General features: G+C 50.8%; 2 protein-coding genes across 2 annotated transcripts; one reads left to right on the top strand and one right to left on the bottom strand.

The window, feature by feature from the left end:
• The first annotated feature begins 3,126 nt into the window (after positions 1 to 3,126).
• On the top strand, positions 3,127 to 4,071 carry Ifitm5 (interferon induced transmembrane protein 5). Its single transcript, XM_005351487.2, has 2 exons — positions 3,127 to 3,315; positions 3,859 to 4,071. Exons 1-2 carry the CDS (start codon positions 3,127 to 3,129, stop codon positions 4,069 to 4,071), a joined length of 402 nt encoding a protein of 133 aa, XP_005351544.1.
• A 1,798-nt stretch (positions 4,072 to 5,869) lies between these two features.
• Positions 5,870 to 11,492, bottom strand: Pgghg (protein-glucosylgalactosylhydroxylysine glucosidase). Its single transcript, XM_026781506.1, has 13 exons — positions 11,237 to 11,492; positions 10,579 to 10,789; positions 10,068 to 10,503; positions 8,809 to 8,928; positions 8,497 to 8,628; positions 8,192 to 8,303; positions 8,015 to 8,087; positions 7,789 to 7,925; positions 7,496 to 7,629; positions 7,307 to 7,402; positions 7,089 to 7,186; positions 6,806 to 7,017; positions 5,870 to 6,730 (listed from the first exon to the last, which is right to left on the bottom strand). The coding sequence occupies exons 1-13, from the start codon at positions 11,490 to 11,492 to the stop codon at positions 6,675 to 6,677; spliced, it is 2,073 nt and encodes a 690-aa protein (XP_026637307.1). The 3' UTR covers positions 5,870 to 6,674.
• Positions 11,493 to 20,895: the final 9,403 nt, after the last annotated feature.

The following is a 20,895-nucleotide window of genomic DNA, read 5'->3' as shown; positions in this document are numbered from 1 at the left end:
CCTCTGCCTCCCGAGTGCTGGGATTAAAGGCGTGCGCCACCACTGCCTGGCTAGACAGAGTATCTTAAATTAGCCCCAGTGCTGCAGAAACTCTCACTGTGGTCTATCTACCCAGAGCAGGAGGTCAGAAGCCTGAACCCCAAGGATAAGCTCTCCTCCCCTCAGACAGGATGGTAAGGGTAGGTCCTGCCCCCTTTAGACATTGATGGTGAGGGTGGGCTGTCTGTTAGGAGCCAATTTCCTCCTAAAATCATTGCAGGAACCATCACCCTGGGGAGTCTACAGAGAACCCCACACCCATAATTGTGTTAGGAATTGTTCTATTGACAGAGCCTACCCCACACCCAAATTGGCTGATGGAGAGCTATCTGTTAGCGGAACCCACCCCACATTCCAAACTATCTAGGGAACTAGGTATGGCAACTCGCGACTTCCTGGCCTACAGTGACCTGACCGAAGATAACCTCCTGCCTATGTGACCAACACGGACCACGTGACCAACGTGAACCACGCGGCAAGAGCTCAGGTCCCTGTGCCCACCACCCAACTCCTTACCCTATAAAAGCTGTACCCCATCTCTAATAAACGGAGGCTTTGACAAGAACCCCCTCGCTTAGCCTCCTTCCTCTTTTCTAGCCCATTTATCTTACAGATAGTTCCTCTCCGTGACCCTGGAATAACTGAACTGCTGGGTGGGTTACTAACCCTAAACTAGGTAACCTGCCAAGGCAACCAACAGCTCTTCTCCCCTCAGACAGGATGGTAAGGGTAGGTCCTGCCCCCCTTAGACATTGATGGTGAGGGTGGGCTCTCCTCCCCTCAGACAGGGATGGTAAGGGTAGGTCCTGCTCCCCTTAGACATTCATGGTGAGGGTGGGCTCTGCAGAACTGGCTGGGGATAGTAGCAGAGGAATCCCAGCACACTCCGGGCCAGGTGCACTTTATAAAGCCCCACTGGATGGATGTGTGAGTGTAACATCTGTGATGAAGCCTGGGTCTAGGCTTGTATGCAGCATCTGTGGAGCGTATGAGACTGGGGAGTGAAGAGCTCTCAAAGACAGAGAAAGACCCAGTAAACATGCTCAGAGTGGGGACAGTGTTTCTGGGTAGTTTCACCACTGGGATTTTGGATAGTTCCTTTTTTTATTTTTATTTTTTTATTTTTTTTTGTTTGTTTTTTTTTGAGACACAGTTTCTTTGTTTAGCCCTGGCTGTCCTGGAACTCGTTCTGTAGAACAGGCTGGCCTCAAACTCATAGAGATCCATCTGCCTCTGCTTCCCAAGTGCTGAGATTAAAGGTGTGCACCACCACTGTCTGCTTTGGGTAAAATTAATTATGATATATATTTTTTTCTTTTTTTTTTCTTCTTAAGATAGTGGCTCTGGCTGGCCTAGGACTATGTAGACCAGGCTGACCAGGAACTCACAGAGATCTACTGGCTCTGCCTGAGTCCTGAGATTAACATTCCTGGCCTATGACTAAACTTTTAAGGGGGAAATAGACTGATTATTCACATGTGAAGGTGGGGGTGGAAGCGGGGAGACTCCTGGGATGTCAGGAGTTTTTCTCTAGTAGAATCTTCTCTCTCTTTGGTCCTTATGCTAATGAGAGCAGATTTTACAATTCTGATGCTATGAAGATGTTATTATAATGAAGGAAAGGGTAGGTAGTGATCATCTGGTCAGTTTGTTTTTTCTGAGTAGTCATGTGTCCTGTTGTTTCTGGCAGCCCAGCCACCGCAGCTGGCCTCTTGCTTTCCCTGTACCTTACTAGCTAACCTCATGGGGACGACATAGCAGGACTAGAAGGCAGGATCTGTTTTCTGAAGAGATATCTCTGAGCTTGGTTCCTAGCACCCACACGGGGCAGCTCACCGCTACCTGTAACTCCAGCTCTAGAAGTCTGGTACTTCACGGGCACCTGCACTCATATCCACATACCCACCCCACATCCATAATTCAAAATCATAACAATGAATATTTAAAAAGAAGTCTCTGAGATTAACAGAACTTGCAGAAACAAGGTAGAAACAGTACTGCCAAAGACAGTGGTTCTTAAAGCAGGGAAGACCAGGGCACTGATATACAGGTACTTGGTGGTGGAGGAATAGGCCTGGGATTAGTAATATCACTCATCATCTTCCCGGCCCCCAGACTGGAGGAGACCAAATGACAAGAGATCTTGGAGAAAGTCATCTGAGAGTCAGATGCTCTGACTAAGTCCCTGCCAGTCATCTTCCCTGCCCACTGAGGTCTCCCTGCTTCAGGTCAGGGATATCTCCTTCACACACTCTGACTCTTCTGCAGGCCCCAACACTGCTTGCTTGGTGGGTGTCTAGTGATCCTAGTGGCACAGGCAAGAGTAAGCCAGGCTCTTGGCCTGCACACCCGAGGAAGGCTGGGCAGGGGAGGTGTGGAGCAGGGTCTAGCTCTTGCTAAGGGTTTGACCTGGGAAGACCCTAAGGTCCCCTTTACTATTCCACTCAGATTTTAGGATTGGGAAGGGCAGCTCTAACAGGCCCAGGAGCTGGAGGGGATGCCTATTACGGGGAGTGGGGAGGGGCTTCTTACAGTTTGTGGTGGGACGGGCAGTCAGTCTCCTTCCTTATTCCTTTCTGCCTGCTGTTTTCTTAGCATTCACCTCCAACAAGTACGTGTTTGCTCTCCCGTTTGTGCTTGTCGGCAGAAGGCGACCTGATCAAAGCCTGGGTTCTGAGTTCTGGAGATGGAGGGCTATGGTATATGCAGCTCTGGTCCTGAGGGGGAGTTCTGGCTGCCCCCTCAAACTGAGGCAGGCTCAGGGTCCACCATGGAACTGTTTGCAGCCAGCGGCCTGGAGCAGCCTTCTGTGAATAGTCAAGACTGCATGCAGGGGGCACTCTTGTGGGTGGTCCACAGCAGCCGCTGTCCATGTGACGCGGTGGCCTTTGATGGGGTCTTTTGAGAGGGGTGGGGGATGCTGGGGTGCAAGGGCGGGCCACACTACTTGGCAGGCCGAGGTTGTAATTTGTGTTATATATAGCGGGTGGGGCTGGCCAGCCAGGGAGGGTAGTGTCACGCTATAAGCAAGCCTGGTGGTACTCAGAGAGCACAAACCTCAGCTAGGAAGACACGGCGCTGGAACCCATGGACACTTCCTATCCCCGTGAGGACCCCCGGGCTCTATCCCGCAAGGCTGATGATGCTGCCCACACGGCCCTCTCTGTGGGAACACCGGGCCCTATGCCACGAGACCATCTCCTGTGGTCAGTCTTCAGTACGGTCTACCTGAACCTGTGCTGCCTTGGTTTCCTGGCGCTGGTCCACTCGGTCAAGGTTAGCTTCAAGGCTTGTGGGGAAGGGCTGGGGAGGGAGAATGTGTGAGCATGGGGTGGGGGTAGGAATTCAAAAGAAAAGTATATGAAGGGGTGTGTTAGTATAGCTACTGTCCCTCACCAAGTTTGGGGACCACAAGAGCTTATCCATCAATGGGTGAATGCACTGTTCACAGGCATGGCTATAAAGTCCCCCGAAAAGGGTAAAGTCTTTAAAGGTTGCCCATAGAGGGATTCCCACTGTAGCTCCTGAATGGGATGGAGTTCTTGGTTTCCTAGGACTCTTCACGGGAGGCTCCCAAGGACGCTGCTGACCCACAATGGCCACTGATTCTCTATCTGTAGCCTTTAGGATGGGGCCATCATGACTCAGGACCCTACCAGGAGCCAAACTGTGCCAAGCTGGGAGACTATAGGCCCAGCCCAGGGGATATCTCCTCAAGCCATGCCCCTCTGGAGTCCAGCCTGTGCCCTACAGTTGCCCTGGGTGGTCTCTGGTCCCCTATGAGGGGGAACCAGAAAGTGTAACATTTTGGCTCTGCAGGCCCGAGACCAGAAGATAGCTGGGGACCTGGAGGCTGCGAGGCACTATGGCTCCAAAGCTAAATGCTACAACATCCTGGCGGTAATGTGGACACTGGTACCCCCATTGCTGCTCCTTGGGCTGGTGGTGACCGGAGCCTTGCACCTGTCCCGGCTGGCCAAAGACTCTGCGGCTTTCTTCACCACCAAGTTTGATGACGAGGACTATAACTGAGTTCAAGGTCACCGAACCCAGGCGCCCAACACCAGCTCCTGGGAGTTAGAGCCTACCACAGTACCTTGGTCCCTGCCCAACCATGACCCTCTTGTCCACCATGTGTATTCGACACTGACCCACTCAGACCGTTAGACTTTACCTCTAACCCAGAGGGTCTTCAGTACCTGTCTTTGCCCCCTTTTCCCCACTTACCAGGCTGAATCTCCATTCATGATTAAAGGTGGTAGATTCCAGAAACGTGTGGGTTCCTCCTTCTTGGTGGTAGTTATGTAGGGAGACCCAGCACCAGATCCTCTGGCCAACTCCCAGTCATCTGATTCTGTCCGCTTGGCGGCCCCTGACTACTGTTTTTGCTTGGCTATGGGCAGCCTGTGGGTTCTGGGGTGGAGGAGCCTAAGTATTTTAGGATGAAGTTCGGGAACTCGGGCCTTTGATTTCTACTACCCTGTGGTTTGATGGGCTGTGTCCCAGAACATGTGAGGGTGTGCCCCGAGTCCTCACATGCCACAGCGGTCTTCTTCCGACCTGGGTCAGCAAAGGCTGAGGGGAAGGTAAGTAGGGTCCATTTTCCTATGTGGGACTGAACACTGGACTCTAGCCTTCTCTTTCGCTCGCCCGTGTCCAGAGGCAGACAGGCAGTGGGCATGGATAACTCTGAGCCTCCAGTGGTGCCAAGTGCATGTTCTCCCGTTATTTTCCCTTTGTGTCGCGTGCCCATGGCTCCCACACTAGATTCACAACAGACACACAGACACACCCCTGATGAGGCTGCTGTGAGCCCCTCCACCCCACCTGCTTCTTACTGTGGCCGGCCTATCATAGAGCAAGCTAACTGCATAGCCCTTAACTAAAAGTAGGCTTGGGGGTTGAGCACTCCACCCGGCCCCCTTCCTCCCCAGGAGCCCCTTCTCCCTGCCAGCTCTTTCTAGGCTGGAGGTGTCTGCTGAGCTATCCTACTCAGAGACCAGAGGCAGCTCCCCACAGTCACACGGCTATAGCCAAAAGCTGGCCCTGAGGAGCTCTAGGCTCTGCCAAGCCAACTCCTGGAGATAGGGCCATATGATGACCTGTGTTTGGGAATGGAGATGAAGTTAGTGCTGGGCACTAATCCGACTGTGGACAAGGGACAAGGACACTGTAGCTATGCTTGGACAAAGATAGAGACAATGTGCTGACCATGAGCCCCTGGTCTAGTTGAGGAAAAGGCCAACTCCTGATGGCTACAGGGACCATGAGCCCCTGGTCTAGTTGAGGAAAAGGTCAACTCCTGCTGGTTACAGGGACTTATCTGTTCCTGGGTAGATGTCCCCAAACACGGGATATTTTGCCAGCCTCCATTTATAATCTGGGAAAGGACTGCCTGGTTTGTGCCCCGGTGCTGAGGACAGAGTGTGTGGTCAAGCCAGTGAGGCATCAGCAACAGCTTCTGCTGCCCCAGGCTACTTAGACCCGATCTGCTGTGCCAGCCCACATATTCTGCCACCCTCAAGGCCCCAGAAGCTTACCATAACACATGCACAGAAGTGACTCATGAACACCCAGGTACTGGGCTACATCTATTCTTTGGGGGCAGTGTCACCAACCAACCTGCTGCTGCCCATGCCCAGTCCTGGCTTTGAGGCAACGGATGAACACCCACTCTGCCAGATAACGCCCTGGCCCACTGTGAAGAAGGCGGAGGAAGACACAAGGGCCCCACCTTGCCGCTGAACTTTGAAACCACATCCCCAGATGCAAAGGGACAGGAATCCATCACAACCTGACTTCAGGAGCTCTTGCCCCCGCTGACTTTAATTAGCCAAGCTGGTTTGGTAGAGGGGCACAGGTTTTACCAGGATCCTGGCCCTGTTCTATGCACTTTGTTCTGGGAGGAACTCTGATAAAGTATGCCAGGAACTGAGGGCCAGGAGTGAAACCTGGACAGCTTCTCGGCTCATTTGACTCCAGTTTCTCTGGTTGCCAGCCAGGAACTTCGTGGTCTTGATCTGATGTTCATCTACTGCATCCTCTGGTGGCAGCACCGACTTCCTTCTCCCATGGTTAACGGCCTTCACCCTAGCCCACTATGCTAGACACCAACTGACGTCAAGAGGAGCCAGAGAAGAGGAAGCTCAAAGCCACAAACCCTTGAGAACTTGGCCAGTCAGGTGTGGTCCCAACTGCAAACCACAGGAAGCTCTTATTTGGGTAGCTAAGCCCCTGCTTCTAGGACCCACCTGCTGGCCACCTCCTCAGCAGGGCTGCTGGCCATTCCCCATCCAGCTCTTTGACCAGAGCCATTCAGAGACCAGAGGTGAGCAAGGAAGTTAAGGACTAGGGAGACACCAAAATGGGGAGCTGAAGGGTTGAGTGCTGGGGTCGGCCCCAAAGCAAGGAATGTATGAAGCTCTAGGTAGACAGCCCAGTACAGGAGAGGGTAAGGAGAGGAAGGAGGAAGGGGAGGATGCAGAGGGAACGCCCAATAGCCTTAATGGCTTAGGCCTGAATCCAGACTGAGAGACTGTGTGGGTGGGCAATGCAGTTGAGGGTCCAGAAGTGTCCCTGAGGTACTGAAACGGGTTCCTTTCAGGAAACACTGAAGAGTTGGAATTTCTGGACAGCTAGGGGGATGACTTTTGTATCCGGCCAGCTGAGTGGGGAAAGCAGACCTTATGTCCTGCAAAAGAGATGGTTAATCCTTTAGGGCATGCACCAAGACTTCTGTACCCCAGTCCCAAAGGCTTTTCCTTACCTGGTGGCAGGGGGAGCCGGGTCAGCGATGGCCACAGCTCAGCCTCTAGCAAGGGCGCCCAGGGTTCTGCACGGACTGTGACCTCAAGTGTCACCGTGTCCTTGGAAAAGGTGAAGTTGAACTTGTTCCCCAGGTAGGAGATGCCAGAGACAGACACTCTGGAGATCAGGTCTGGACACAGGGGGTCAAAGGTCACACCTGCCTCAGTGATCCTGTGAGGGAAAGCTGTGTGGTGAAGAGGGTTGGGACAAGTGGGAATTGCACCGCTGGTCTCTGCACTCACCTGAATCCTGTGCACCCGAAGAGTGCTGCCTGCAGAAAGCCCCCCATGCCCGTCAAGAAGTTCACTGCGCCAGACCCATCCGCATTCTCTGTCCACACCTGCCGGCAGCAAGAGCGGCTGTGACATGGGGTCCAGCCTCAGCAGGACCCTTACCCAGCTGAGATTCCCACAGAGGGAGAAGACGGAGGCAGCGGGTGGTGGGTGGAAGACAGGCTGACCTTAAAGGGCTCAGTGGCATTGATGAAACTCTTGCTCAGGAGGACCTGGGCCCTTGAGGGGTCCCTCAGCTCCATCCAGCCCACGGCAAACATACTCTGAGGTCAGGATCCAGATATGAAGCAGTTAGGCTCACCATGTGGAAAGGAAGGGGAGGACAGTAGGGTAAGACTACCCTCCAGGCTCCTTACCCAGGTCATTGCGGGGCCCTGGGGGGATGTCACAGCCTCATAAATCTCCAGATTTTTCCTTCGGATGTCGGGTCTCAGGGGAAAGGGAACTGGGTATCCCAGGAGCACGACATCTGCCTGTTTCACTTCTTCTCCTGATTTGGGGGGAGGGGGCAGCAGGATAGGGATGGGTTCTTGGTCAAAGGGATGAGGGTGTTACAGGATGAGTATGGGGTGTGTGTGTGTGTGTGTGTGTGGTGTGTGTGTGTGTATGACCAATTAGAAGGGCCCTTGGAGGACTCAGTACCACTCACCTCGCTCATAGCCATCAAACTCAGGGTGGAAGTTCTGCTCAGAGTCAAACGGCACCTTGATCCTATCAGCCACCTCCAGCCACTGGTTGGGAACAGACAGACCCAGGTCCTTGGCCAATGCAGCAGCGAAGCGCAGGCTGGGGAGGGTACAAGCCACAGTTGCACAGCTTCTGACTGAGCCCTGTCTGCTGTGCTGGGCTAGGGAAGGGGATGTCTTCTGTCTGACCTGTTCTGGACCAGGACGTTGGTGTACACAGAGTTGTTGACTCCAGAGTGGTATTCATCGGGTGGCATGACTCCTGGTCACACGGGGCCACCATGACAGTTAGTGTAGAGGCTCAGGACATGCCCTTCCATGGTGGCAGTCCACGCCGAGCTGGCCCCTGTGCCTCCTAGTGCTCACCTTTCAGGTGGTACATCTTCTCCTGGGGGCTCCATTCTACGCGGCTGCACCAAAACTCAGCTACCGCGCTCACCACATCCCAGCCACCAGCCTCTTGGAAGAGCTGCAGGTCCTGCAGAGGGAGAGCAGGGTGAAGGACCGGGTGTACAAGAGCGCCACTGTGCACGGCCGGTGTCTACCTTCCAAACACCCAGAAAGCAGTGCCTGGCTTCCAAAGTCCCTCTTCACTCAACTTCCCAGGGTCACGGCGTGGAGTGTGGCCTCAAGAGGTGCGTAGGTGCACATGGGACACAGTGGCGCCTCACCTGAGTACAGCGGTAGTACAGCTGGAAGGCCAGCACCACGGCTCCATTCACGTGGACCTCCTGGATCCCATAAATGTCCTCAGGGCAGACCTCCAGCCCAGTGCCTGCACTTTCCCAAGCGAACTTGGCTCCCTAAGAGGAAAGAGGATGCAGTGGTCAGGTCTTGGCCTGGAGGGCCAGTCCAGTCCTACCAGAGGTACAATCTTTTGTGGAGGAAAGGAAAGAGGAGGTTTGGGGGTCTGGTGGTTACTGAATGACACTGGGAAGACCCTGGGGCAGGGACCCTATGGGATAGCACCCAGGCCCTGTTACCTGGTAGCCTAGGTTCTGGGCATTCTTCAGGGCCCCTCCCAGTGTACGGACTCTGTACTCCAGGATGGCCCTAGCAGCCTCTGGGTTGAACATCAGAATATTTGGGAACATCCAGAGGTCCTGAGAGGAGGAACCATTCTGGGGTTAAGCAGAAGTCCATACCGTCCCCCTCCCTTACTGCCCACATTCCATCCCGCCAAGGCTTCCAGCCCGCACACAGCAAAAAAGACATCTGGGGGCTTCTTCCCCCCACCTACCCTTTGGCAATCCCTCTGCCTCTCTCTCTGAGTTTCCTCTCATGCTCACCCAGACCCACCTGAGGCCTCCCTTGCTTGTCCACTCCAGTGTTATTTCTCCAGCTTAGACAGCCCAGAGTTCTGGTTCTCAGCCCAGGCAGTATCAGGAGATGCTAAGGGCTCTAGTTTGTATCAGGGCTCAGGCCTCTAGGGTGAGCTTGCTCTGCATTCTCTGGCTGCCTGACCTTAGCTTCCTTTGGCTTCATCTGCCAAATGGGCCACAGCACAGCTTTCCCAAGGTGTCAGATGTAGAAGTGGCCTTGAGTCTTCTCCCCCAATATTTCCTCAGCCAGTGGCCATTGAACCCCGCATGCTACATCCTTGACCCCTCCAGTCCTTGCTTCCCATCACCCAGCTACTCCTGGCGGATCTTTCCGGACTGTATCTCCATCTCTGTCATCCCTCTAAAAAGTCCCTATGGCTTCGTGCGTCCTCCAGTAAGCTCCAGGCTTGTATCCAGCTCACTCTGGGGCTCTGGTGGTACTGGCCTGCTGTTCTTCCCACCTCAGTGAGGCTCCTCTGCCTTCAAACGCCACACACCCTCGGCCTTCCACAAATTCTGTTGCTCTAACCCACGCCACTCTTCTCTGCCAAATTCCTACACACCTTTCTTCTGAGAAACCATCTCTTCCAGGAAGCCCTTCTGTCTATAGCCCCCATTTTTTTAAAAAAAAATTATATTTGCTTTTTAAAGAAAGATTGATTTTTTTTATGTATAGTGTTCTGCCTGCATGTATACCTGGAGGTCAGAAGTGGGCACTAGATCTTATAACAGATGGTTATGAGCCACCATGTGGTTGTTGGGAATTGAACTCAGGATCTTAGGAAGAACAGTCACTGCTCTTAACTGCTAATCCGTCTCTCCAGCCCGCCCCCATGTTTTCTGTGGTCTTGAGCTCAGGTAAAGGCAATGCCCAAGATGTTAACATGCAGTTCTTCCCGTGTAACCAGTGCAGGGTGTACCTGATCCCAGAAGATATGGCCCCAGTAGCACTCCTCCTGACTCCCATTAGAGAGGCCTCCAGGGCTAAGCCCATGGCTGATTGATCCTTGGGTACCAGGCTGGGGAAGCTCACTGAGCAGGTAGTAGAGAGAACCACGGAGGGCCTGGCGCAAGGCCAGGGGTCCAGTCACATCTAGGCCACAGCTGGCCCAGAGCTGGGCCCAGGCGTCTGCATGGACTGTATACAGAATGCCCCTGGTCTGCAGCTGTAGGGCCTCAGCAAAGCAGCCCTGGGCCTCAGCCTGGCTGCCACCAACCACAGTCAGAAAGTCCCAGGTCCTGTCTTGCTCATCTTCTGCAAGGGTTAAGACTGGGGGTACTGGCATCCACAGCATGTGTACTTCCTGCTGTGGCTCTCCTGGCTGCTCAGGGGTGAGTGTGTGGCCATGGAGGTACCTGCAAGAGCATAACTGAGTCTCAGGAAAGGACTCCCTCTCTGGGGCATCTAGATTCACCCAGTGTGCTCCTTACCGGGCTCCCTGGAAGTCAGGCCCAACATGCAGATCCAGGTCTGGGCTTTCTGGGGAGAAGGATGCCTGTAGCAGCACCGTGATGGGCTTGTTCCCTGTTGTCAAGCGTGCAATGGACACACTGAAGGCCAGGACATGGGGTAACACACGGTGAGCATAGATGCATTGGGAAGCCCGGAAGCTGGGGCCTTCCAGGGTGTGCAGGAAGGAACCTAGGGAGGGTTGGGAGGCTCAGTCATCCTGCGGAAGGTCTCAGATGGACTCAAAGCTGTGGACTCCCATTCCACAGAGCACCATGATCTTCCTGGGCTGGGAGTGGGGTCCCTCAGATCTCATGTTGCCTCTTCCCGCTGTGTAATGGGCCCACCCAGATGACAGGAAAGCAAGACAAACCACAGAGACCTCATTTGGGGAGGCAGCTTTTTATGCTTATTTTTTCTCTCCCTTAAATTAAAGGCCATTTATTTACTTATTTTTGAGATGGATCTTGTTATGTACCCGAGGCTGTCCTCCAATTCTCCATCTTCCCCAGTGTTGAGATTACAGGCCTCAGTCACAGACTGGCCTTTGTGGTCCCTTCCCTTGTGAGATTTCACGGACAAGTGGGGAGGTCCCGCTCACTCAGAGCAATGGCTTGACCAGGATTGGTGGCCGCTAACCTGTGTTAGTATCCAGGGCAAAGGTCTCAGTCAGCGGTTCTGTTCCTGCAGGGGCCTTCAGCTGGACATTGATGGGACTGGGCAGAATTGCCCGGTGAGTGTTCCCTCCAGCTCCGTTGTACACACCATTTACATGTATAACGTCATGATACACACGTGTGCCCAGGTATGAATTGGTTACAGTGGCCCAGAACCTGGGGTCACCGGGCAGACAGTGGGTAGTGAATATGGTCGGGTCATCTTCAGAATTGTCCATGGAAAGCTGTCTCAGTCCAGGTGGCCTGGGTTAGGCGAGATGACAGTGACTAGCTGGGCTTCCCTCTGACTGACATAAACCCTCAAGTCTACGGTGACAGGCGTGAGGGGCTAGTTTAGGAGAACAGTATTTATAAAGCCTCCACTTAGGGGTTGCACCGAGAACACACCCTTAACTCAAGAGGAATGCAACAGAATCTGCAAACCAGCTCCCTCAGCAACTGCAACAGGTCTCCCTCTCGCGAGGTCCTGACCCATCTTCTCGAAGTAGGAAGGGCTGAGAGTGGAAACGGAGTTCCGTGCTGGCCCCAAACCCTCAGGGGACCTGAGGCCGGACAGTGGAGGCAGAGGAATCAGGAGCTGTGGTGGGGATAGCGGGGAGTGGGGGGTGGTCCGGGTAGGGGGGTATCGGGGTGGGAGAGGAGGACCCGGATGTGGTGGAGGACTGTGAGTGGTGGTGTCCGGAGGGCCCTAACCGGGAAGGAGCGAGACTTGGTTTTGGGGGGGGGAGGAAAGAGGAAGTCAGTGAGTGGGCGGGGGAAGGGGGCGGAGAGGAGGGTAGCAGGTTGACCGACAGGACGGGAGACTTGGGAGTGAAAGAACAGGACGAAAGTGAATTTTTAGAGTATTTGGTGGAAGAGGGTGAGGGCCGGTTGGGGAAGGGGGTAGGGGTGGGCGGGGGAGGCGGGAACGGGCAGTTTAGCGACTCACCGCAGTCCAACTCCAGGCGGTGCGGGCCCCCGATGTTAGAAGGCTCTGTGGGCTCTGTGCCAGCAGCCCCTGGCGGGAGGAAGGAGAAGCGACCCTGCGGCGTGGCAGGTGGGCGGGGCTGACTCTAGGCGGAACCTGGGGAAAATGTTGTGGTATTTGGGGCGTGTGCCCTGATTCAGATCCTACTGGAATTGGGCTTTGGCTTTAAGACGTGTGCAAGAGCGGGTGGGGCCTGAGATCCCTCTCTACAGTGACGTTTAGTCACTATAAAGGACACTGACCGGTCTTCTTGGAGGGTCCTTCCCTTTGCTGGGGACCCCACCCTTTTGATCTCCATCTACCTGCTTTCCTGGTGGGACCTGGGCCTGTCTTGTCCGGCTCTCATCAGTTCCCTGCTTTGCCCCAGACTCTGTGTGAACCAGTTCAGTCAGAGCCTGGGCTTCGCCTGCTCCAGAATCTGTTTCTGCTGCTCAGATGCCCAGATCAAAGCCCTGTTTACCTTGTCTCCGTGCCACCAACAACCCACTGCCACCAATGGTTGGTGTCAAGCCCAAGCCTCCTGGACCCCACAGTAGAGACTCCTGCTACTCCAGTGCCACCCAGCGAGGACAGTTAGTTCACACCCCAGTCAAACCCAAGGTTTGCAGCTGGCTATATCACCTGACTACACCCTGAATACTTTCTGCCTGCCTAGCTTTTCCAGTCCATTACCCACCCTCTCGTATTGTACAGTCACCACCTGTTAGGCCCCAAGAAGTTCCTTTTCCCAAAGTCTGGCATTTAGACAAAAGCCTCAGGAACTTGAGAAGATCGGTCTCATCTGCTAAATGGAGTCACTCTCCTTAGCTCTGGCAAAAAGACCTATGGCTCCTCCAGTAATTTTAGACCACGGTGCCTGTTAACATACCAAGGTCTATGCTAGCCTCTGGGCTCCCCCAGTCTCTACCCTCAAGTACCTGTACAGAGTAATCCTGACTGACACACCCCACCCCCATCTTAGACCTCTCTAGCCCCTTCTCTTCTCATCTGTTTACCAGCTTCCCTAATTTCCATATAACCCAGACATTTTGGCTATGAGCTGTCTTGGTGTCTTGGTTGTCATGTGCTCTCTCTGTGTCTCCATCATGTCCTGATTTATTCTGCTGGCCCAGTTCAGTCCAGACCCTTCCAGATGCCTCTGAACTCTCCTTCTTATCTACAATAAAACTTTCTTCTCAACCCTTCGAAGGAGCTGTTGGCCTCATTCGGCTGGAGAGAGACCTTGGCAGGCCAAGACGCCCTGCGGAGGATGAGAGACAGACATACCAGGCAGACAGAACTTCCGTGGGAAGTTTTATCAAGAGAGAGGGAATGGAAAAGGGTAAGAGGGGAGGGAAGAGACCAGCCTTGTGGCAGAAAAGGAGAGAGAGAGAGAGAGAGAGAGAGAGAGAGAGAGAGAGAGAGAGAGACTGGTGTGTCTGTCTCTTATCTGCAACAGGGCCTCTAGGCCCGCCAGGGTTCCTCTTCTGCCCGCCAGGGGTCCTCTCCCTCCGAATATCAGCTGTCAGCTCCTCATTTTTCATTTACCATCCAGGCTTCTTTAGTATTTCTGATACTTTCCAAGCTACTCCCCTCCCTCACACACTCCCTGTCTTTCTCCCTTCTCTTTGAAAATCTCCCCAGAGCCTTCATGGTCAGAAGTCCTTAGCTTTAGTCTCTCCAGCCCTTCCTGCACTTTGCTGCCCTCCCCAACCTGTAGCAGCAATGACTGTCAGTGGCTGTGGGGAGACAAAGCCCAGTGTTGGGCCTGGGAGGCCCAGTTCCTCCTTAGAGACCACCACCCAGGTACAGTGATGTCCTTCAGTCTACCGCAGAAAAGAATTTCAGGACAAGAAAAGAATCTCAGTGCATTTGGATAGAGACAGTAAGAGGTCACACGTCAAGTGACCTCATGTGGCAGGAGAGCAGAGTCTGAACACAGCTTCATCAGAACCAGCCTGTGAAAGAAGCCAGTTGGCTGTGAAAGGCTGGATGCCCTTCCCACTCAGGCTGGTGTCCCCTTAGGCTGGTTCCCCTTAGGCTGGAGACCCCTTAGGCTGGAGACCCTTAGGCTGGAGACCCCTTAGGCTGGAGACCCCTTAGGCTGGTGTCTGCTTAGGCTGGTGTCCCCTTAGGCTGGTGTCCCCTTAGGCTGGTTCCCCCTTAGGCTGGTTCCCCATAGGTTAGGTACAACATCTAGAGCATGCTAGGGACAGTTTGCAAAGACCGGAAGCCCTTTCTGCACCTGGCTTCACATAAGGAACAGAGCATATGTGAGAAATCCTACTTCACCCGACCGTGAGAGAGGTGGACTCTGCGTGAAGACCCTATAAATGGTCACACATCTCACAACCGCATGCTTTTTGGGTTTTCCCCTTAGCTCACTGGGCCTTTCTTATTTAGAGAAATTCTTTTATTTTATTTTTTGAGTGGTTGGCCTGGAACTTGCTATGAAAACCAAGCTAATCTCAAAACTCACAGAGCTCCAACTACTTCTTCCCCCTGAGTGCTGGAATTAAAGATGAACACCACTACACCTAGCTTTTTTATTTGTTTGTTTGTTTGCTTTGGTTTTTCAAGGCAGGGTTTCTCTGCGTGTTGCTCTGGCTGTTCTGGAACTCGTGCTGTAGACCAGGCTAGCCTCAACTCACAGAGATCTGCCTGTCTCTGCCTCCCCACTGCTGGGATTAAAGGTGTGTGCCACCACTGCCCAGCTATTATTTATTTTTGTTTAATTAGAAAACAATTACATCATTTCTACCTTCTGTCTTAGTCCTCCCACTTATGCCCCTCCCAAATTCACGGGGCCTCTTTTTAGCCATTGTTGTTACACATACATACACAGGAATGAATGTATAAACACAACCTGTTGAGTCTCTTCAGTGTTGATGTAAATCCACCAATTGAGAATAAGACCACTGCCGCAATTTAAAGCACAATTTGAAGCAAGCTTTAACTAAATACTGGCCAGGTGGATGGGCTTTGGTCAGGTCCATATCTGGTTCTCCAGAAAATGGACCTGAATCAAATTTTGCAAGGACTTAAGGAGGAAAATCCATAATTCATTACATTTCCCATCAGGCCCAGTCAGGAGCAAGCATACTTCCTGATGTACCTCCAGCCTATACCCAGTCACAGACAAGCATACATCCTGATATATTCCCTGCTTGAGAACCTCCTGCCCACAGTGATTAAAAACACTTCTGTTGCAGAGGAGTCAAACAAACTTGTTTAGGGGAGTGAAAGCACGTGACTTGCTTTCTCGGAAACGATAGCCTCCAGCCTTTCAGGAACTATCTGTCCTTGGGCAAGGGTGTGTACAGCAGAGGCATTTTTGTTTCCTGGCTCTCTTAAGTAATTGTTGGGTCTGGGCACAGTTGGGCCATGATGGGGGGGGGGGGAGACCACCAAAGACTATTAAACCAAAAGCAAACTTTATTTCAGGAAAAGAAAAAAATTGCCATGGGGCACACAAAGCTTATCAGCTGTAGCTGTGACCACAGCCAGAGATCGGCTTCTGTAGCTGTGACAAAGGGCGGTTTCCAAAGTCCCCTTTTTAGAGCAAGAAGCAAGCATTAGGCATGAACAAAAGAATTTTTATAATCTCAAGGTAAAACTCAGATAAAAATTGCTTTTTTTTTTAAAGTTTCTATTGACAGGGTTTTTTTTTTGTTTTTGTTTTTGTTTTTTCAGTTAAACTAGTGTTTGTATTTAGCCCGTTTTCCCCCTCTGGCATTTCCTGATGGTGTTTACCAAAGTTCTACACCCCCCTGATACTGCCAGTTTTGCATAGCAGGGAAGGCTATGGGGCAATGTGCAACCAAAAAGTCACATACATCCCATCATTTAAAAGTTAGCTTAGCTCAGGTGAGATGCTGGTCATGAGTAGCTGGGGAGTTATCTAAAGCTGACCCTCAGTTTGCAGAGGGCCACTCCAGTCTTGCACACAGAGCTATGGGTTGGTTGTAAAGCAAAGTAACCCACTGCTAATAGTTAATCCTTAAACTGCTGACAAAGCTGCCGACAGCCTGCTCTCTTCCTCTTAGGCTTCCAACTTTAATTCTTTATCTCTACGTTCCTGTTTTTGGAACCTATATTTCTATATTCTTGTTCTTAGACTGATCAGTAAGTAAAACTTAAAATGTAACTCTGGCTCTCACATTGCCTTCCAGTTGGTGTTTTTAGGGCTGACCACTTGGTACTGAACACCAATAGGAGGTGTTGTAATGGATTAATAAAAATTGCTGCGGATCCTCAAGTAGCTTCATTGGCAGAAACTGCTGCAGGTCCCTGAGCGGCAGCAGGCCACGTGGTGGCAGGCAGGGGTTAGCGGGTCCCAAAAGCAGCCAGTCCTAGACAGGGACTGCTCTGAAGGCAGCTGGTCCTAGGCAGGGAACCATGCGGTGGTGGGGGCGAGAGACAGACTGATAGGCACACCATGCAGAGTGAGGTTGGATATTTATTAAGTGGGTTATGGAAGTATAGAAGGGAAGGGAGAGAAGAGAGAAGAGCAGAGAGAGAGAGAGAGAGAGGTGGGGGGAGAGGAAAGGAAGAAGATGTCTCTTGGAGAAGGAGATGGAAAAGAGAGCGAACTTAGGCTGGAAGCTGAAGATCAGCCTGTCTCAGCAGATGGGGGAGGGAGTGGGTGTGGCTTGTCTCTTTTTTTTTTTTTTTTGATTTTTCGAGATGAGACAGGGTTTCTCCGTAGCTTTTGGTTCCTGTCCTGGAACTAGCTCTTCTAGACCAGGCTGACCTCGAACTCACAGAGATCTGCCTGCCTCTGCCTCCCAAGTGCTGGGATTAAAGACGTGTGCCACCACCACTTGTCTCTTAAAGAGACAGAACAATCATTACAGGTGTGAAATCGAAACAGGAGCCACACTGTTGTTAAGGAAGTACATTGTTACATTATTATTAAGTAGCCATACTTTACAAGAATACATTTCTGTTTCCAAGGCCTAATGTATCCTGCAAACCCATATTTCAGCCTTTGCAGGACTTGTGACCCCACGATGTGTGCCCACCTCTTTTCCTTGCTAAACTCCTGAACCTTGACAGAAGATTGCCCTTTGCCTTACTAAACCATGTCTTCCCAGACACCTTGATGGCTCCTCTTCCACAGGATGTGTTTTTGCTCTTATTTTTATTGCCTCTTCTAACAGCCAGTTATCTCAACAGCTGTTTTATATCAACCCTAACCTTTCTCCATAAAAGGGACCTCAAAAGCCAGTGGAGGACTATTCTCTAAAATCCCGACTTTGGGAGAGGTTGCTGGCTGGCCAGTTCTAAATACAGCTTGCTTTAACCAGACAGTCATGGAATTGTTTACGGGTATTTTGTTTTTGTTTTTGTTTTTGTTTTTCCCACGTCACACTGAGGCTGGCTCCTCCCAGGGGAAGACTAATTCTCCCTTTCCGGCAGGCAGTTGTTAATAGATTATAGCTCCATCTAGGGGTGGAGCCCCATGAGCTTTCCCTATCTACATTTGGATGTCATCTGTTGTTGGAATTGTACAGATCTTAGACTGCCATGTTGTTCCCCACCACTGCCAACCTTGCCCCTGCGTCTTGATGTTAGGTCCAGGAGTTATGCTATTCATGTGTCGGTGGCTCTGCATCCAACAGTTATTCTCTTCCTTTTGACTAGCTGTGGCTTTGTGCCATGTCCTCCTTTGTCAGGTCCCAAGAAATTCTTTTTCCCAAGGTCTGGCATTTAGACAGTGAAAGACCCCTAGTGTGGGGAGACTCTCACTCTTCTTGGGATAACACTACCCCCCTCCCCCAGTAACTCACGAGAGACCCCGTCCTTGCTGCAATCACACGAGGTTTGATTGACAAGACAGGAACCAGTGCACTGGGGCCCGAGACTCATAACCCACGCAGGGGAGGAGTTTGACCCCAGGAGTAACTGGGAGAAGAGGTTATTAAAGGAAGAAACCACAGCCCAGTAATCTGAAAGGGGTAGGGAGGGTGTCACAGAAAATTCCGAAAATACCAGTGATGATCACAAGGGGGCAACTCCGTGTTTGTTTCTCGATTATACTCAAGATTACAATCTAACTTTATCTTCAGCTAGTTCCTGAAACTGAACCAGCTAATCCTAGATTTCTGATTCTTCTCTTCCTGCTTAGATTTTTGGCTCTATTTTTTTCCTGGATTTATCCAGGTCTTTCAACAGCATTCCCTCAGTGACTTGAGAAGATAGTTCCTACTTGCTAAAAGGAATCCTTATTTTGGGCAAAAGGGATGCCTGACGCTTCCAGCACCACACACCTGTGGTGGCTATTAGCATATCAAGGGCCTCTGAGCGCCTGTTCCGCACTTGAAAGCCCCTTACACCAGCTCACAGGCTTCCTTCCTCCCTGGTACCCCTTCCCTTATAACCCTGGAGCTGTGGCCCCACTCCCACTTTCTCTGTTTATGGTAATTTGGAACAAACTTTCCCCTTTTCACCTTCAGAGCTTAACTTTTGGTTTCTTTCCTTTACTCAGCGAGCATTTGCACTGGCCTTCCCTAACTTGACTGTCTCCTTCCTTGACCCTCTGGATATTCTCTTTTGCTCAAGGGATCCACCTCCCATCTTCCCTCATCCCCTTGATCACCCCTTCCATGCCATTTCCAGTGCCTTTTGCCCTGCTGCTTGCTGACCTCCATCGCTGCACCTGCCAAGACAAAAAAGATTGACTGTCTTTTCTCCATCTCCCTTGTCCTGTAAGATTTACAGCTCGCCTGCTGAGATAACTAATCTTGGTTGTCAGTTTGACCACATCTGGAATCAACTGAAACCTAAGCAACCGGGCACACCTGTGAGAGTTTTTCATGACTGGATCATTTCGAGGTGGGAGCCCCATCCTGAATCAGGGATATCTGAGGTAAGAACACCCACCTTAAATCTGAGCCACACCATCTGGTGGCAGCCTACATAAAAGGACATGGTCATTAGCTGGTATTCGTAGAGTGAACACCAGCAGACATGCAGCCTCTTGGACAGAACAACGAACAGATTCTTGAGCTTTCTAACAGGAGACAGCCATTGTTGGACTAGCTGGACCACAGCCATGATACATAAAACACGGTAAATACCTATATAATACAGGTGTGCATGAAGCATGGTATATATTTATGTGATATAGGTACCTCTATCATGCTTCTATATCACACATACTTACATATTTTGTATCACATATTTACTGGATGATATATATCATTTGTGAACTTACTGTCTGTCTTTGCTAGGTCCAGAACACAAGCTCCAGGAAGGCAGATGTGGTAATGGGAAATGGCCTCCAGAGATTCAGGTATTTGAAGACTTGGGTCCCAGTTGGTGGTACTTTTTGGGAAAGTTTAGGAGGCCACTCTAATAAATCCCATAGACATATACATACATATATTTTTTTCTATCAGTTCTGTTCCTCTGAAGAACCCTTACTAATAATACACAAATACATAGCCAAAGAGTTCTCTAGTCCCCTCTAGAACACTCTTTTCAGGATACTGAGACTCCAAAATAGGACCTCCAGATTCTCAGTCAACACTAGCAATAGCTATGTATGTATGATTTTTCAGTTTTTGAAATTACATTGCTCAAAGGATATAATTTACAGCCAGGTTCAAAGTTTAAGCAAAGTTAAAGATTAAGTAAAGTTTAAAAGTTAAATAAAATGATGTGAGCTGGCTTACTTGTTCTCTCAGAGAATTTCCTTTTGTAACTGAGTTTGTAAGGTGGTTTATGAGGTACATTGTTCAGTTATATGGGAAAGAGATGGCTGACATTGAATTTGAAGCCAGCCTGGTCTACAGAGTGAGTTCTAGGATAGCTAGAGCTACATAGTGAGATCCTGTCTTGAAAACAAAACAAAACAAAACCAAAAAACAAAAGGAAAGAGTCACAGACTGGTTGCATAGCATGTGCCAAGCCACGGGCTTACTCTGTAGCACTGCTTAAACCACACAGTGACACCTTGTAATCACGCTGGTGTGGAGGGACAGGAAGATCGGAAGTTCAAAGTCATCTTCTACACAGTGAGTTGAAGGCCAGCCTGGGTATATAAAACCCTGGGCCTTAAGACAAAATGAAACAACTCATAAACGTTCTGGCCCTAAGAAAGTACATTGCGCTTGTTTACAAAATTCTTATTTGAGAGTAGGAGAGATGGCTCAGTGGGTAAAGTAATCGCTCTACAAGCATTAGGACCCGAGTTCAAATCCCCAGCACCCATACAGCCCAAGCTCTTAACCACTGAACCGTCTCTCCAGACCCAGGAAACACATTTCCAATTTGAGATGTCTTAAGAAGAGGAATGCTGTCTTTGTAGGTGATGTTTATTTGAGCAGTTGTATTGAAAATCTTGGTTCTTTAGCCGGGCATAGTGGTACATAGGTGGATCGCTGTGAGTTTGAGTTCAGCCTGGTCTACATAGTGAGTTCTAGTGTATCCAGGGTCACATAGACACTGTCTCATAAAACCGAAATAAAGAAAGAAGGTCTTAACTTTCAAGAGTAGAAAATACAAACTAGAACTTAAGTCTTCTTTTTCTTTTCATGCTGTCTCAATTTCCCATCTTCCTGCACATACTTATTATGTGTTAATCTATAACATGTGTGTCTATGTATGTATATACCATGTGTATCACACTTTGTTTTATTTGTGTATTTCACATGCAATTGATGTATCAC

This window comes from Microtus ochrogaster, chromosome 8 (assembly GCF_000317375.1).
Source record: "Microtus ochrogaster isolate Prairie Vole_2 chromosome 8, MicOch1.0, whole genome shotgun sequence".
In the NCBI taxonomy this organism is placed as follows: Eukaryota; Metazoa; Chordata; class Mammalia; order Rodentia; family Cricetidae; genus Microtus; species Microtus ochrogaster.
Note: the sequence above shows the minus strand (reverse complement) of the source record. Positions and strands in the feature narration are given on the sequence as shown.